Source organism: Myripristis murdjan, chromosome 13, assembly GCF_902150065.1.
Source record: "Myripristis murdjan chromosome 13, fMyrMur1.1, whole genome shotgun sequence".
Taxonomy (NCBI): domain Eukaryota; kingdom Metazoa; phylum Chordata; class Actinopteri; order Holocentriformes; family Holocentridae; genus Myripristis; species Myripristis murdjan.
The window spans coordinates 13,106,958-13,124,652 of record NC_043992.1 but is presented as its reverse complement, the minus strand read 5'-3'; the positions used below and the strand labels follow the sequence as shown (position 1 = coordinate 13,124,652).

Sequence of the window (17,695 nt, the reverse complement as noted above, 5' to 3'; positions counted from 1 at the left end):
ACAGTATCACAGGGTCACTGGCCAGGATTCAAGACACAACTGAGGTCCTCACACTGGTGCCAAAGGATGTTTGTTTACCGCATGAAACTCGGTTGTATAGAGAGAGATGACCTTCAGGGGGAGCGGGGAATTGAAAAACAGCAACCCTTGGCAGCGCCACAGAGTCAGGGCCATTTGCTCTTTTCACTTTTCACCAGCTCCGTGCCATCTGACGCACAAATTACAGATACTACGGCTGCATTCTGTGATTATCGTTGCCGAAATCAGTCAATTTGCCAGCTGAACCATTTTCTCCAAAAACAAGAGCACTGTTGAGTTTTTATTGTTTGTTTTTTGTTTTTTTATTTTTTTATTTATGTTTTTTTTTTCTCGCTCTGCCTTTTGTCCAAGCGTGAGAAGAGATGGAGTGATTTTACTAGACTGAGTTGTCAAATGAAACATGAGCATACAATATCCAGATGGAGCTTGAAGGTAGACATTTGCTACTTCAATTACAGCCCTTTGTATGCATCGGAGCGTTGAGATAGAATGGGACATCTGAATCATTATGGGTTTGCGATGAGGTGAATCCTTGTTTCACGGCAGGTCCTGCATGAGATATTGAGGTAGACCGTGTAGCTATTTGCACAGAGGTGGATCTATATTGTGCGTTATTGATCTAGACTATGCAGAGTTTATTGAGGTGCTTTGTATATCAGCTTGTATGGAGGTAGATCCCATGTGATGAGCCCTTTCAATACAAGTTGATAACAACAAATTACACTGCATGTTTCGCAAACACTGTAGCAACATGTCCACAGAAAGAGTGTGGACATTACTGTGTGTATGACTGATTTAATGGGACAGAAGTGCTAAAAAACAGTATATCACCACAGCTTTCGCTGCTGTTGATGCACATAGCAGCCATTTTGGATTTTGAAGTCAGGGTTGGTGAGGTTGTTCTGACCTTCCAAGTTGAAAATCTTACTTCAGGAGGCAGGCGCTCCATTTATTTTCCCAGTGTGAACTTGAAAAATCAAACTTGTCAGTTCCCAGTTGGAACTGTAGGGGTTCCAGCAACAGCAATAGAGTACTTTTGAAAAGCAACATTTCCAATCAAAATGTGCTACAGGTGTTCAGAGGACATTAATCTTGGGTGTTGATTTTCAGTGGGAATCCTTAACCAAGGTCTAATGGTTAGGCCTGGGTTAATAAATATTCATGTGATCTAGGCTGACCTAAGCCCTGGGCTGTGGAGTGGAGGTGTGAAAAAGGCTTGTGTTAATATTGATCCTATAGGATTTTATACTGAAATTGATCCCATATCATCGTTTAACTTAAAAGCCATGGGCACTAATATGGACCTGGTCCACGAGAGCATCACTGAGATCAGGCACTGATGTTGGGTGATTGGGACGGTGATTTGGCCTTCAGGTACTGGCTCTGTGAAGGCCAGTCCCTTCACTGGAATTACGAGGCCTAGCCCAAACCATGAAGAGCAGCCCTTTTCTTTCTCTGGTATCTGGGTGTTCAGGTGTCCACAAACATAATGCCACATAGTGCACAGTGATGTAGGAGAGGTGATCCAAAAGCTAGCAGAACTGAGGCTGAGGTGAATTGTACAGAGGTTCATCTCATACCTGGTTTTACTAAGTTTGAGTCTGTCTTGTTATATTAACAACTATCCTGTGTTAGGCTTTACCGAGGTTCAGTCTGTCTTATGTTGACGTCATTCCTGTATGGTCCAACTTCACAAAGCTTCATGCTTTTTTTTCTTTTAGAAGTTGGCCCATGGATAATCCCATTGTACGTTATTAACAGGATGATCTGATGGTCCAAATGAACTGAGATTGATCCTGTATCAAGCAGTCTCTTGAGGTCAGCCCAGTCTCCAGCAGTGTAGTGTGTTGGGATGCTGCCTGACGTAATGTCTCATACACTCACTGACCTCTTACTTATGGAACGTGACATCAGCTGGCAGCTCTCCTGTGTGTGTGTGTGTGTGTGTGTGTGTGTGTGTGTGTGTGTGTGTGTGTGTGTGTGTGTGTAAGAGAGAGAGGGAATGAAATTTTTGTCCCCACTCTCCCCAAATGACGTGTCTTTTGGCTAAAGGCCGGGTCTGCTCTCTCCATCTTTGTCGCTGTTTTTTTTTTTTTTTTTTTTTTTTTTTCCTGTCTCTAAGTACTTGATTGGCGGCCATTTTTGGGTGTGTGTGTGTGTGTGTGTGTGTGTGTGAGGGGGGGTGTTTTTGCTGTGTCAGCTAAGTGACATCAGTCACTTGGGAACAAGAGAGATGGGAGAGGGGGTGAGAGAGAGGTGACTGTATGTAGGGCTCACTAGAGCCGATGATAGAGAGTCTGGAGAGACAAAAGAGATGGGTTTGGGGGGGCCAGACTGGGTGGGTGAGCTTTTATCGTAATTACACCCACTCTCCAATTGGATGGAGAGAGGAATTAGATGAGAGAGTTGAGTCGTGTGGGCACCGTCAAGCAAAGCAGAAGGAAAAGAGAAGTTGTTACCAGACAGTAGAGACATAAGGCCTTGTTCAGACTGCAGGCAAATCGGATTTGTTTCTCAAATCAGATCTTTTAAGACAGACTGTCCGCACTGTTATTTGTAAGTGATCCGACCAGATTTGTGTGGTCCAGACATCCCCAACGTATCTGCATGGGTTGCTATGGTAATGGTGTAGGCGTCAGTTTCTACATGCTGGAGACACGGCTTATCAACACGGAGGCATGAGAAATGGAGATCCATCATCTCGCCCTCCAAACAGTCGCCCCGTCAAATCGCGGTGCAGAACATCTCCATCACATTAGACAGATCCAGCGACGGAGGAGGCTGATATTAATTAACGTATCCATGGTAATAGCAGTCGCTATCATGCACTTCCGACACTGTGAACTGACGTTGTGGTTGTGTCCGGACGCATCTGTGGAAATCCGATTTGAATCGCATTTCAAACCACCTCCAAATGCAGTTGGGATCTTGGCAGAATTACATTCTATGTTATTTTTTGCTGTCTAGACTTTCTTAAATCAATCTGGATACAATCTGGATATGACAAAAAACGGATTTGGGTTGGCAGACTGAACAAGGCCATATATTATTGCGACCACGCCAGGATTGGACTGATATACTGTGTTGAAACTCTACTGGCCTTTAATCAAAAATTACAAAATCAGCCAGTCAGTTTGTGCACTTCTGATATACACTATATTACCAAAAGTATTCGCTCACCTGCCTTTACTCATACTATGAACTGAAGTGCCATCCCATTCCTAACCCATAGAGTTCAATATGATGTCGGTCCACCTTTTGCAGCTATTACAGCTTCAACTCTTCTGGGAAGACTGTCCACAAGGTTGAGGAGAGTGTTTATAGGAATTTTTGACCATTCTTCCAAAAGCGCATAGGTGAGGTCACACACTGATGTTGGTCGAGAAGGCCTGGCTCTCAGTCTCCGCTCTAATTCATCCCAAAGGTGTTCTATCGGGTTCAGATCAGGACTCTGTGCAGGCCAGTCAAGTTCATCCACACCAGACTCTGTCATCCATGTCTTTATGGACCTTGCTTTGTGCACTGGTGCACAGTCATGTTGGAAGAGGAAGGGGCCCGCTCCAAACTGTTCCCACAAGGTTGGGAGCATGGAATTGTCCAAAATGTTTTGGTATCCTGAAGCATTCAAAGTTCCTTTCACTGGAACTAAGGGGCCAAGCCCAGCTCCTGAAAAACAACCCCACACCATAATTCCTCCTCCACCAAATTTCACAGTCGGCACAATGCAGTCTGAAATGTACCGTTCTCCTGGCAACCTCCAAACCCAGACTCGTCCATCAGATTGCCAGATGGAAAAGCGTGATTCATCACTCCAGAGAACGCGTCTCCACTGCTCTAGAGGCCAGTGGCGGCGTGCTTTACACCATTGCATCCGATGCTTTGCATTGCACTTGGTGATGTGTGGCTTGGCTGCAGCTGCTCGGCCATGGAAACCCATTCCATGAAGCTCTCTGCGTACTGTACTTGGGCTAATCTGAAGGTCACATGAAGTTTGTAGCTCTGTAGCAATTGACTGTGCAGAAAGTCGGCGACCTCTGCACTATGCGCTTCAGCATCCGCTGACCCCTCTCCGTCACTTTACGTGGCCTACCACTTCGTGGCTGAGTTGCTGTTGTTCCCAAACGCTTCCATTTTGTTATAATAGAGCTGACAGTTGACTGTGGAATATTTAGGAGCGAGGAAATTTCACGACTGGATTTGTTGCACAGGTGGCATCCTATGACAGTTCCACGCTGGAATTCACTGAGCTCCTGAGAGCGGCCCATTCTTTCACAAATGTCTTGTTTCACAGTCTGCATGCCTGAGTGCTTGATTTTATACACCTGTGGCCAGGCCAAGTGATTAGGACACCTGATTCTGATCATTTGAATGGGTGAGCGAATACTTTTGGTAATATAGTGTATATGACTGAGCTCATTCAGTCAACCACAGCTAGTCAGTGTTTTTCTTCTTCCTCTTCTTCTTCTTCTTCTACTTCTTTTTCCCCTTCTTCATTTTTATCACTAAGATGCACATTTTTACATTAAAATCTTGCGTAGTTTTAAAGAGTAACACTGAGATACCTTTTGAGCTGAAAACTGCTATTTCACATTATGTACCTGAAATACCACAATGTCATATGGCAATATTTGAGCACTAATGGTAAATGGACTGCATTTCTATAGAGCTTTTGTATTCTACCAACCACTCAAAGCACTTTGCGTTTGTTGTCTCACATTCACCCATTCATACACACACTCTACCTCCTGAGTCACATTATTTTGTTATCTGATACATACACAGCCAATCAGTGTTTGCACATGCGTACTAACACTCCACCAATATTAAGTATTAGTGATGCTGGCAGCTTTGAGCTAAAAAAAAAAAATGATATTGTACCTTCAAAAATCCATATTGGTTTAACCCTCGACCAATCAGTTTTTCTTCTGCTCCTTCTGCCGCAGCAGAGGAAAAGCAAACATGGCCTTGAGGAAAGGGGTAATGACTGCTCAGTAACTGGTTTTCTCTTTTTGTCTGTCTCTCGCTCGTTTTTTTTTTTTTTTTTTCCTGTGTGCCTTCTGCATCTTCGTCTCTATCTCCTCTTTTAATTTAGTTCCCTGTTGTCCTTGCCCCCTGCCATCCTCTCAACACATTAGCGTTTCCCCGCCGTCCCTTGTTCAGTGGCAGTCGCTTCTTTCCCCCGTTAAAGAGGCTAAATCTGTTAGCAGATCCTAGCCGATCTCCACGGAAACTGCCAGTCAGTCTGTCAGCTATTTGAGCTGTGATGTGTAATTACAGCCAGGACTATTTTAATGGCTGTTTATCCGCGGGGCTCCAGTCGTTGCGGGGAGATCGGGGTCACTTACATGATGTACAAAAACACGACTATCTGCGAATACCTGCCTCCACCACGCTCCTGCTGTCGTGACCCCTTCAGCTCACAGTTAAAATGACAAACACACACATACACACACATTTTGATGTGCCGTGATGAATCAAGCGGATGCACACAATCATGTACAAATTTATGTCCGTGCACATAACGATAATAATAAGAGTGAGTTCCGCACCTTCCTGCGGGGGTAGCTCATTATCTGTCTGGTGTTTGTTTTAATTACTTGAGCTCCAACATTCACTGCACTCTTTTTTATGCCGCTATGCATTCACTTATTAGGCAATGGCAATGTGTATGTGTATATGTGTGTACGTGTGGTAAATTTGAGTCGAAGTTAGTTAAATGGGAAAATATGACTTTTTTTTTTAGATTTGAATGTAAGTAAGGTTCAAATTACTCTGTCAGAGTGTGAAATTTGATAGACTGAGATGATTTACAAAAAATGGTTTCATTACCAACTTTATTAACACTCAGATATAAGTAGTTTCTGTTTCTGCATGAGTTGTGTCTATACCACATGCATATCCTCAGTCTTTGTGAACACTAAAATATGCGTGTGTGTGTGTGTGTGTGTGTGTGTCTGTATGCATGTATGCATGTATGCATGTATGTATACACATATATACATATACACACAGTCTATATGAGAGAAAGTCTTCCACTTTTTCCTGTGTGCAGAAAAACTGGTTATCCACACTTTTCATGTTTATTAGAAACCAGTTACTGACCTGAACAGTGGTATTTGTTATGGTAATACCACACACAGCATCTTTTCTGCATTTGCACCATGGGATTCTCCAAATGAGTCCTCTTTACCTTAAAGCAGCAGTGCAGCACACGTCTAGTTTAACATTTAGTTCAACTTAATTCTTTAGTAGTTGCTGCCTGTTTGTTTTGCCCCCTTTTGTTTACTTTATCAATTATGCAGTTATGGCTACCTTTTTTTTTTTTTTTTTTTTTTACATTTTTCAGTCATACAGCTGTTTGAGCCACAGAAATGCTTCTTCTAGTAGGCGTAGTAATTGAAGGCTCCAGCACCACCCAGTGCGTTGAAACTGCCTCGTGTATACATTGGCCAAGACAGAAGACAGCAAGGGACCGGTTTTACACAGCATGTCTGCGCATCTGCTCGTGGAGTTGGACAGATGTGAGCTTTCAAAGATGGATCCAGTTTTTTTGTTTGTTTGTTTGTTTGTTTGTTTTAAATTGAAGCTCTCGGTAGCTGATCATTCTCGATCTTCAAACTGGACCTTTTTGATTCGGAAAAATGTCTCAGTAATTACACTTAATCAGTATAATTCCCCCAGGGTTTTATTCTTTTCAGGCCTCTGAAACAGCATTTAGACCATGATGGGACACTAAGACTGCACTGAGGTCAGCTTAATGCGGTCTTTTAGATGGTTAGCAGTTCTATAAGCTGGAATGATGCAAGTTCCACCGCAGGTCTTACAGACTGTGGAGTAAAATCCTCCCACACCACTCTGGATCATTTCTCTTCTGAAATAATAACAGTGAAAACATGCTGACTGATCTGTAATCAAGCTCCTCTCCTCATCCTGTCCCAGGCCGACGTTCCGTTATTTTACCTGGCACACGTGTGTGCTGGGCATCGTGGGCTGTGCCATCATGATGTTCCTGATCAACGCCATCTACGCCTCAGCAAGCATCGCCTTCATGCTGCTGCTGCTGCTGCTGATTCACTACCTCAGCCCCACGTCCAGCTGGGGCTACATCAGCCAGGCCCTCATCTTCCATCAGGTTTCTCTCACACACACACACACACACTCACACACTCACACTCTTAATACTGCCTTGTCATTCCTAGAGCGACTAAAATCTCATTCCTTGAGATTTACAAGACGTTCTTTCTGAGCCAAGCAATCGTTCTATCAGGTTTACTAGAGAAACACACACACACGCACAAACACACTGTAGTCATCATTTAGCGGTCAAACACACATTTTCCCTCTTTCTCTCTCTCTCTCTCTCTCTCTCACACACACACACACATACACACACTTAATTCTGCCTTGTCATTCCTGAAGAGACTATCTATCCTGTTTCCATTAGGTTTACCAGACACACACACACACACTCACACACACACAGTGTTACATCATCCAGTTCTTCATGTCCTCTATCTGCCGAGCTTGTTGCTCTGAAGGAGAGATGGCACTGTTGCCAGGAGGGCCCGTTGCCGAGGGGAACCGGTGCCAAGGCGGCGAGATGGGGTTATGGTTTTGGGGGCGTGGAGGATTATTACAACCACTTAACTTATTGTGCTTCTCCTCCTCCTTCTGCTCCTCCTCTCCTCTTCCTCTTCCCCCATTTCCTTCCCCTCAGTCTTCCTCTTCCCCTCTCTTCCTCCTTCTCCTCCTCTACACCTTTCCTCTCATCCGATTGGCTTTGTCTCTTCCTGCTCTTCTTCCCGCCCCCTTTCTTCTGTTTTCTTCCTCCTCTTCCCGCTCTCCGACTCATATGACCCCAAGACAGCAAGGCGCAGTCCAGTCCAGTTTACAGTATTACACAAGAGGAAATGCAGACAGACTATGAGTGTGTGTGTGTGTGTGTGTGTGTGTGTGTGTGTGTGTGTGTGTGTGTCCATACACAGTCACCCATTCCTTCATGTTCCAGCGGTGGCCAGTGTGGACGGGTGCCAACTGGGTGACATTGAAGTAGGGATGATGGGAGAGACAGCAGCTGGCACAAAACACAAGGGGAGATAATAGCGGCATGACGGCGGCGTTTAGGAGAGAAAGAGCGAATGAAAAGACAAAGTGAGAGAGGAGATGCCGATGGTATCGTGGCCAAAATAAGAAGCGAAAGGTATACAGACAGAATACAGAAAGCAAAAAGTGAGGGATTGTGGAGGATGAGTGATTGAGAAGCAAAGTGATGGATGAGACCGGAGCGACAGAGATATGAAGATAGGCTGATGGATGAGGAGAACGTGGGGGGGGTGGAGAGATAAAGAGAGACATGATTAGATGAGTGAAGGCAGTCGGACTTCGCCTCTGGGACCTCGTTTTTCTTTTTTACAGTAATTACTGGAAGTTAGCATGATAACAGTTACGGCGATTATGATGATAATGATGTCAGAAATGATGGCATCTTCATTTAGATAGATAGATTTATACACACAGTGACTCCAGGACCTTCAGCTGAACTTGCAAAGCAAGTGAGATTTTTTTTAATCTAAAAAAGCACCTAGCCTTTTTAGCTTAAACACACAAAGCATCTCCCGTATAGAGTTGCTAATTGGGAGGGGTTGTTTTTCAGTGGCCAGGGTTCGGTTAGTAAAAATCCCATTCATTTTCCCAAATGCATCGCTACAGGGCGGCCTGGTTGAACATTCCCAACATTCAGACGGGCATGAGGCTCTCCCGGTTGAATCATTGGTACAAACAAATAGGAACTGTGTTCAAATAAATCAGGGGAATTGAAAAAGTCAAAGGAACAAGGCTGTGTACACAAAAACAGTAAAAGACAAGTTAATTACAGGTAGGAGTCCCAAAGTGCATTCAAGAAACAGGCAATCACTGAGCTTCAAATTCTGTTACCCATGCTGCTCAAGTTGAGCTGAGTTATTTTAAATCGACTGCATACACACATTTTTTGATCATTTCAACAGCTATGGCATCATATTTTGTTCCCGATTGCCACCACTGATCTGGAGTATGACAGAATATAATACTGAATATTTACAGTACAGTACTGAATAGGTACTGTAGTATTTTGTGACCGTACCAACAGAAAAATAAAAAATATTATTTCCACTACCCCTCCACCCCAAGTACAGAGTATGGTGACTGACTCAATTAAAATTAATCTTCTTCATAACATAATGACCATATCAGCCATGAGTTGTTTCAGGGGCAACTTTTTTTCAAAATACAACTTTGTTAAATAAATAAATGGTACAGTTTTCACTTTTTACGCTAAATTTAAAAGTGTACAGCCTGTGAAAAATATTAGAGGATGATGACTCAAACATCTTCACCAAGAAGATGACATTTAGTTTACTGGGTGTCGTGTTACAGGATTGCTGGATAATAAAGTTTACAAAGTTCAGACGGTTACCTCTCACTCTTGGCTGGCAACACACAAAATTATCTCGTGCAGCTTTAACATTGTAGCCGTGTCGTCCACTGGGTTAAAAGTCATTAATGTTAATGAGGTATAAATTGTCCCATCATTCCTGGCAGAGTGCAGTTTTTGATGTGTTGTGTTCCACATGGTTGCATTTCCTTGGTACCTTTAAGCCACCTCATCAGCACAGATGTTGCACACACAGGCACTTACGCACACACTCGGAAACAATCACACACATGGATACACTGACACCAATAAAAACTCGCATGCAGTCACACACATTTACACACCCGGAGTTTGGTCCCTAACACAGTTTCAAATCCTAATGGGATTTTGATTAGGGATGTAATTTGTTTCTGCATCAGAGGAGTTACTGGAATTACAGCACAGCAACACATGCATGCACTCTCTGTCTGTCTTGTATGCTCATATTTGTCTTCGTAGACTTGTGAGGACCTTCCACTGATGCATTAAAGCAAAACTGAACTTCAGTAGAAATACCCACATTAGGGGCTCCGTGCTTCCCTGAAAACTGCACTTCTATCTCTACATTCACTTCCACAGCGCAACAGAACAGCTCCCAATGTAATACATAAACAAACATGAACACAGCAGATTATGCCAGTATAAAAAAAAAAAAAGTCCCAGTAACCTTTTTCATGTAATTACAATTATTTGTAAAAGTCCTATTAGGTTGTTTGTTCCTGATGCAAGGTTACTTCGCAGAAGTTGCCTGCAGACGCCACCTGCCAGATCTACTTTTAATTTCAAATAGGAAAATAACTAGAAAAGAAATGTTTGATTTCCTCAAAAAATGGGTACCGGGACTTTTCATATTGGCATAATCCACTTTGTGTGCTTTTGTTTATGTGCTTAAAGTGTAAGGGTGGGACCCATTTTGTCACGCAGTGTAAGTGAATGGAGAGATAAAAATACAGTATTGTGGATTGACAGCCCAGGGGAGCACGGAGAAACTAATGAGGATATTTCACCACCATGTGGACTCGTTCCAGTAACTACACACCCCAACACTCTACTCAAGTTAAATTTTGCCTAACCTGAAACTAAGAACGAACAAGAACACACACAGTTAGCACATCTAAGTAGATTCACCACTGTGGGAAAAAAAAGGAAAGAGAATGAGATTAAAACATCGACAGACCTCCCAAAATAAGTCAACCCTCTGAATCTCCGTCTTTGTCTCCGCGCGCCTCCCCACAGGTGCGAAAGTACCTGCTCATGCTGGATGTGAGGAAGGATCACGTGAAGTTCTGGAGGCCTCAGATCCTGCTGATGGTTTCCAACCCTCGCAGCAGCGTGGGCCTCGTCACCTTCATGAACGACATTAAGAAGAGCGGCCTCTACGTGTTGGGACACGTCCAGCTGGGAGATCTCAGTAAGGACACCGAATTGGCGCTGCATGTTGTGTAATTCCGCTTAAGCCTCCAGACACTGAACTTTGGCCCTTTTTTCAGTCTCTGAATAGTGTGATATTGGGCTTGTTAGTCATTATTCACTGGAAGTTGTTATTACTTATGCTACTTGTTATATTCCTTTTCCTTCACAGCCCTCAAAATTGGAGATTGCATCCTGTCTTGCCTTCGAAAATAATTCTAACCCACTTGCCTCTCCTCAGAATGATCAGGAAATCAAACAGCGTGAATACCTAATGTTATTGTCAGCCTTTCAATCAAACTAACAAAAACATTTCCACCCAAAAAAAAAAAAAAAATTCTCGACCATTTCTCATTTAAATTAGCTCAGTATGAGAGGGCAGCTATTAATTATGAGGAAAACAAATCAGGGGAATGATGGTTGGATATTGTAGTTTTTCTTTTACATAATTTGACTTCAATCTGATATTTAGAGGGGGTAATAACAAAGCTTCAATAGTATGTTTGAAATTGAAATTGTAATTTCAGCTTGTTATTGGGGGAAGTAATAATATCCGTGCTACCACCAGGCTTTTGGTAGGTCTGTGATGTTTTCAGTTGGGACCAGTTCTGGACACGTTTTTAGAAAAATAATTGCAGGTTCTTTTCCAAATCGGAGAACTTGGTTTCAAAATGACTTAGCAACTTCACCAGGGATTTTCCTTTACAGCAGCAAGGACTAGTCAGCTATGTTTGGATACTCAACGTGGAACATGAACTTTCTCAGTATGAAGATGGGGATGGAGATCAGGGCTTTTTGATGCCATCAGTGTCTTAAAAACAACATGTTCCAGTGGACGGCAGAAATGCAGGTTTCACAGTGAACAGCGGTTCATTTAACACCACTTTCTGGCTGCTGCTGTTTTCAGAGACGTAATCTCAGACCCTATGCCCTGGCGGTGTCCCTTATTTTTACAGGAGCACATACTTGCACCTTGTTTTCTGAGCTGCAGCTATACTGTACGTACTTTAAAGGACCAGCTTCATTTTTTGAAGGATTTTGTTGGGTTTTTTGTTGTGTTACGTTGGAGAAATGGGACTTAATCCAGATTGTTTTATTTTTTAACATTGAAAACTGTAATGCTTAGGAGCCCCTGCCTTATTTGAGTACTGGCGTTCATTCTTGATAAACATGAAGGAGCCATTCATTCACACAGAATTATATTGAAGAGATATTGTTGAATTTCTCATATACATTCCCCCCTTTATTTTAAGTCCCTGCATATAGCTCTTTTGCTTGTCAAGCTGATGTTTGTCTAAAAGCCAAGTGCAAAAAATACTCACCCCTCGGGACAGCAGTCCTCATTACAAGTCTAAAGAGGTCCCAGCATCGTTAAAGCTACCACCTGAATTCTATATGAAGCTAGTAGACGCAGACACAGTGGCCTCTTGATAGCTCTCTGCATACATATTGATGATTTTCTTTTTTTTCCCTTTTTTGATGATTGATTGCCTGCCTCCCTTTGTGTGCTTCCCTATATCTTCCTCCTTGTCTCGTACTCGGTCTATGCTGTCATTCTTACTTGCGTCGCTCTCTCAACCCTCCCAGCCGGCGTACACATCTCGGCATCTCTCACTCTTTGTTTTCTATCTCTCTCGTGCTCTGCTTCTGATTCCATTTGTCTTACTGTCCTGTGTCTGTTCTCTCTGCTTTTCTCCTTTCACTTCTGTGCATTTCAGTCTTTTCTGTCGCCGAATCTCTGAATGCGTTTGCACTGAATTTTCTGATCTGACTCTCAGTCCTCACTACTTTCTCTCTCCACCCTCCCAGACACTTTGCCATCTGACCCTCTCCAGTCCCAGTACGACTCGTGGTTGTCTCTGGTGGACCATCTGAACATCAAGGCTTTTGTCAACCTCACCCTGGCCAACTCAGTGCGTCATGGGGTCCAACATCTACTCTTCATCTCCGGACTGGGTCAGTGCCACATGCATTTCTAGAATCTTTCTCATGATTTCCACCCAATCTGGAAAACCTAGAAATTGATAGACTAGTTTTCCAGTCATAGAAATGCCTGGAATATCCAAAGACTTAAAAAAGAATGTCCTGGAAATAATAGCAAGGACCTGGAAAATTATACAGTTCAGCTGAGACTGTATATTCAAATGTTTTCCTCAGCTCATATTACATAGTTTTAGCTGCTGATGCCCCTTTCCAGTGTGTGTTCTTACCTACCTTTTGTGTTTTGGTGTACTGTAGTCACATGTGTTTGGAGGAAGTGGGTCAGAAACACGCAAAACCAGTGCTTTGATCAACATGTCATTGACATTTAAACATTGTTATCCTGTTATAATTATATATTTTTTCCTTTCTTTTCATTGAAATATGGAAATTGGAAAATAAAAAATTGAGTAAAAGGATAAAAATGCATTTATATAAATAAGTGACATGTGAATGCCATTCTGTGGACTAGCTGCAGTCACATCAAGAAGTTACTAACATGCCAACATGTTATCGTTTTTAACAATATGCTGGACGATGCACAAACAATCATTCTGTGATGACTTTCTATGACCATAATTTGTTGAGTATGTCCTTGAAAAATCCTGGAAAATAAAGAGTGGGAACCCGGGGTTTGTACCACACAGGTCCGGGTCCCCCCACCAGCCTTCTCTGTCTCTCCCTATCACTGTTGAATAAGGCAGAAAAGCCACCAGAAATAACAATAACCTAAAAGAGTGGAGACCCTGTTTTGTGTGCTTGAAGACAAACAGTGAAACCTGGAAAGTATAATACAGGAGATAAAGATAGATATTGATTTCATTTTGCCAGTTCATTGCAGAGAAATTTCTTTCTGTTTTTGAATTTATTTATTTCAGTTGGCCTTAAAGGCAAACATAGTTTCAATTTAGCTGTACTTTTATTCCCCAGAAATCAATTTCCATGTGATATTCACATTCTTATATTTAGTCTTGGTTTTAACAATAGACTGTAATAAGAAAAAAAAAATAGGCCATGCTCTCCATGTCAAAAATTTCCTCTCAAAACTTGGCCAAGATACGACTCTCAGTGGTGCTCTTGTTCTTATCTTGCTGCCTCGCTCTCCTCTTGCTCTCCAGATTGTCACTCATTCTCTCTCTTCCTCACCAACTATGACCATTGTTCTTTTCTACAGCCGTCTGTCTTATCTCTCTTTGGCTTCCTCCCAGCTTTCACTCATGCGCTCATCTACTTCTCATCCCTCTGTGTCTTTCTTTCACTTCATCAGATAAAAAGCTCTGAACTTCTGCAGCCCTCCGCCTAACAACTTAAGAAATCAATGATAATAGTAAAAAAAAAAAAAAGATTTGCATTGGATCATAACAATCAATCTCATCTCCTTCTCTAATTTGTCTCTTGTTGTTCTCTTTCTTCCCCTATTTCCAGGTGGGATGCGTCCCAACACCCTCGTCTTGGGTTTCTATGATGCCTGTGTTCCAGAGGACAAGCTAATTGTCCCATCGCTCTCTACCAGTCGGTCCACGGACCCCTCCAACCCCTCCCATGACCCAGAGGAAGAACCTCCCCTCTTCCACTTTGCCCCCTTGAGGGGATCAAGCGAGGAAAAGGAATTCGGAGGTGAATTCGGAGACGGGAAAGTACTGGGACCCCAGGAGTACGTGGCGGTCATTGCTGACGCCATGAAGATGCTGAAGAACGTGGTGCTGGCCCGCTACTTCAACCACTTTGACCGGGCGCAGGCCCTCTCGTTTGCAGGGAAGGGAGCCGTGTACGTCGACGTCTGGCCGGTCAACCTCATGCGTCCCGACAGCTGCAGCTACGTCGACACCTGCTCCCTGTTCCTGCTGCAGCTAGCTTGCATCCTCAACATGGTCCGAGCCTGGCGCAAAGCTAGGCTGCGTCTTTTCCTGTGCATCGAGCAGGGCCGGAGCCTCCGAGGCACCGAGGAGAAGTTGGGCCAGCTGCTGAAGGAACTCAGAATTAAAGCCAATGTCTATGCCGTGCCGTGGGATGAACAGGTGGCGCTACACTGGCAGCGACAAGGCGAGTCGGGCAGGAAGAGGCCGCCCCAAGATGCCAGTGATGCTGATAAAGACGAGGAGAAGCGGAGAGCGCAGGAGGAAGAGGAGAATGATGATGACTATGTGAACAGCTTCCCCAGCAATGCCACGCGCCTGTCAGATGAATACCTGTCAGCCGTTAACAGACTGATCCTGGAACAGACCCGCCCCCCACCGGCCGTGCGTTTTCTGTATTTGCCGCGCCCCCCAGCTGACACCCGGCGATACACCACCTACCTGCGCCAGCTAGACCTGCTGACTCAGGACCTCGGCCCCACGCTGCTCATCCACGGTGTCACACCTGTCATCACCACTGACCTTTGAATCGCCTCGTGGACAAAGCATTAACACATTGAGCGAAGTGTCCCTTAGAAGCCTCAAAGTGATCTTCTTTGCAGTGTCTCCACTCATGCTGAGGTTTATTGTTGGCGACAGAAAGCAGACTCCCTCAAGGCACTGAGGTGCAGCATCACCCCGGACCTCAACAGTGACCTGGTGCTTAACCATGCTTTCCTGTGAAGGAGCGGGTCCAATTTTTGATTCAGCCTAACCTGATTTGGGATTTTTTCCTCTATACCTTTGCTCATTCCTTGAGGCATATTTTTTGACATGCTGCTATGTTCAAAGTCCTTAAAATGATCATTCCATATGCGTGCAAATCTAAAAGTGCCTCGTTGGTTAGCTGCGGAGCTCTGCTTTGGAATCGGTCCATCATGAATTGAGAGTTGGACCGAGTTAAATATTGAAACCGTATTCTGCAGGAAATCTGGTTTTCCATTTTAAGAGAGGTGCTGTGTTTTAGAACAAAGGAAGCAATTGAATATTATGAATGTTATGTTATGATCTTAGGAGGGTTTTTTTTTTTAAGTTTTATTCCAAAAATCTATCATCTTAACAAGTTAGATCTGAGAGAGACATTCCCCCTTTTCTTTGTCCTCCTCTGCCAAAATCAGAACTGTGCCGCTTTTTAAAATTGCTTAAAATGTTCTTAATAGCTACCATGAGCGTCCATTTCCAAAACCAAAATTGTATTGTTAATTTTTCAGAATGAATTTTTAAGTATGTATATTTAGGTGCTCCACAACATAAGAACTCTATTTTCACTCACTTTGATTTCTCGGTGAATGTGTTGCTTGACCAATCAGGATGCCACAGTGCCTTTATCACTGTTTGTGTCTTCTTTCCCAGGTCTTAGTACACAGATGCACACTTTGATTGATCTATAGGTACAGGCTGGGTTTAAGCAGTATGATTAACGTGTGACAATGCAAAAAAAAAAAAAAGAAAGAAAGAAAAAAAAAAGAAAATAATTGAAGGACCCTTTCACACCTACCTTGTTTGGTCCAGACTTGGTCCAGGTGTGAAAAGATTAGGTACTTGATGCATTTTGGCTCCAGGTCCATTGTAATTAATACTGGTTTACATTACGTTACATTCCCTTTGCCATTACTCTCTATTTGGACTAACATATATGTTTACTTGGGTTTCAGTTAAAATCCATCCAGTTACAATGGAAGGGTGCTTGGTTGCACACTTCACTACATGTCGGAGATCTTGCTCCATCCTGGAACTGAGAAAAGCACAAATTAACAATACAGAACACACTCATTCACTAAAAAAAAAAAAAAAATGAAAGGATCAACATTTGAAGCACCGTTGTAATCCAAAAGTATATATACATGTAAAGTGCATGACTTAAAAAAAATAAAAATAAAAAGTTTTGTATTACCTCTTTTATTTTCCATGAGTATTGTTTGCAAATGCCAGACTACACTTAACATCCAATCTCTGGGCATCTTGACTTTGTTTTATTTTAGCTGCAGATCAGACGGTGCAATTCGGAAGGAGCTAAGCTTTCGTGTCCCCTGGACTTGTTTGTTTGAGCTAAACTCGGGGAAACAGGAGGTGAGATAGCATAGCAGCTCAGACAGGGAGATACAAGAGTGTGCCAGCCAGCCAAACTACCTTGTCCTACCGTCACCCTTCCTGCCAACCGGCCAGAAATGGATTCCATCTCCTCTCTGAGGTGAACAACAGATTGGAGAAATAAGCCCAAATAACCATCTGTATCTGTTCAGGAATAGGGAGGCTGACATTTATCACTGAGCGACCCGGCTTTGAGAGAACTTAATCAGGTCGGTGTGTGTGTGTGTGTGTGTGTGTGTGTGTGTGTGTGTGTGCCCACAGAAGGGGATTGAAGTACTAAGTTCAGGACAGCCATAGATGTTAATTTGTGCATGTGTTTGTGTGTTCTAGCATAGAGATGTGTGTGTATGTGTGTGTGTGTGTGTGTTTAAATGTCAGTGATGCAAGTGGGATCAGAGAACTAAATTTCTCATTCTGAGTGTTTTCTATGTTGAAATAAAAGAAAACACCAAACCAGAGATGATGACAGGAGTTGTTGGGAGAAGGGGACAGGAGGAGGGGAAGCGCTGGCCCAGGGCATGTGTGTGTATGTGTGTGTGTGTGTGTGTGTGTGTTTCCTAACTGTGCCTTCATGTGGAATCCTCTTGCTCTGTCATGTCTGGAGCCCAGATCAGAGGAAAAACTTGTCACTTTTCACCGTGTGTCATAGCACCAACCGTCAGGCATGCCACCGGGATGCACACATCCATACATTTTCTCTCTTAAAATTGCCGGCACACACTTTTCATATCGCTTTTCCCCTCCTCCATCTTCGGATCCACTTAATTTTACATGACATGCAGATTGCCGGAGTCATCAGATGGATGGAGAGAGAGACGGAGGGATGGAA

General features: G+C 43.3%; 1 protein-coding gene across 1 annotated transcript in view; it reads left to right on the top strand.

The window, feature by feature from the left end:
* The window catches only part of LOC115370535 (solute carrier family 12 member 9), a 58,509-nt gene extending 41,837 nt beyond the window's left edge, over positions 1-16,672 (top strand). Inside the window, exons 10-13 of the mRNA XM_030067566.1 lie at positions 6,979-7,171; positions 10,727-10,901; positions 12,710-12,856; positions 14,306-16,672. Of these exons, the coding sequence (XP_029923426.1) occupies positions 6,979-7,171; positions 10,727-10,901; positions 12,710-12,856; positions 14,306-15,264 (1,474 nt within the window). The 3' untranslated portion in view covers positions 15,265-16,672. The remainder of the gene's footprint in view (positions 1-6,978; positions 7,172-10,726; positions 10,902-12,709; positions 12,857-14,305) is intronic.
* The last annotated feature ends 1,023 nt before the right edge of the window (positions 16,673-17,695 follow it).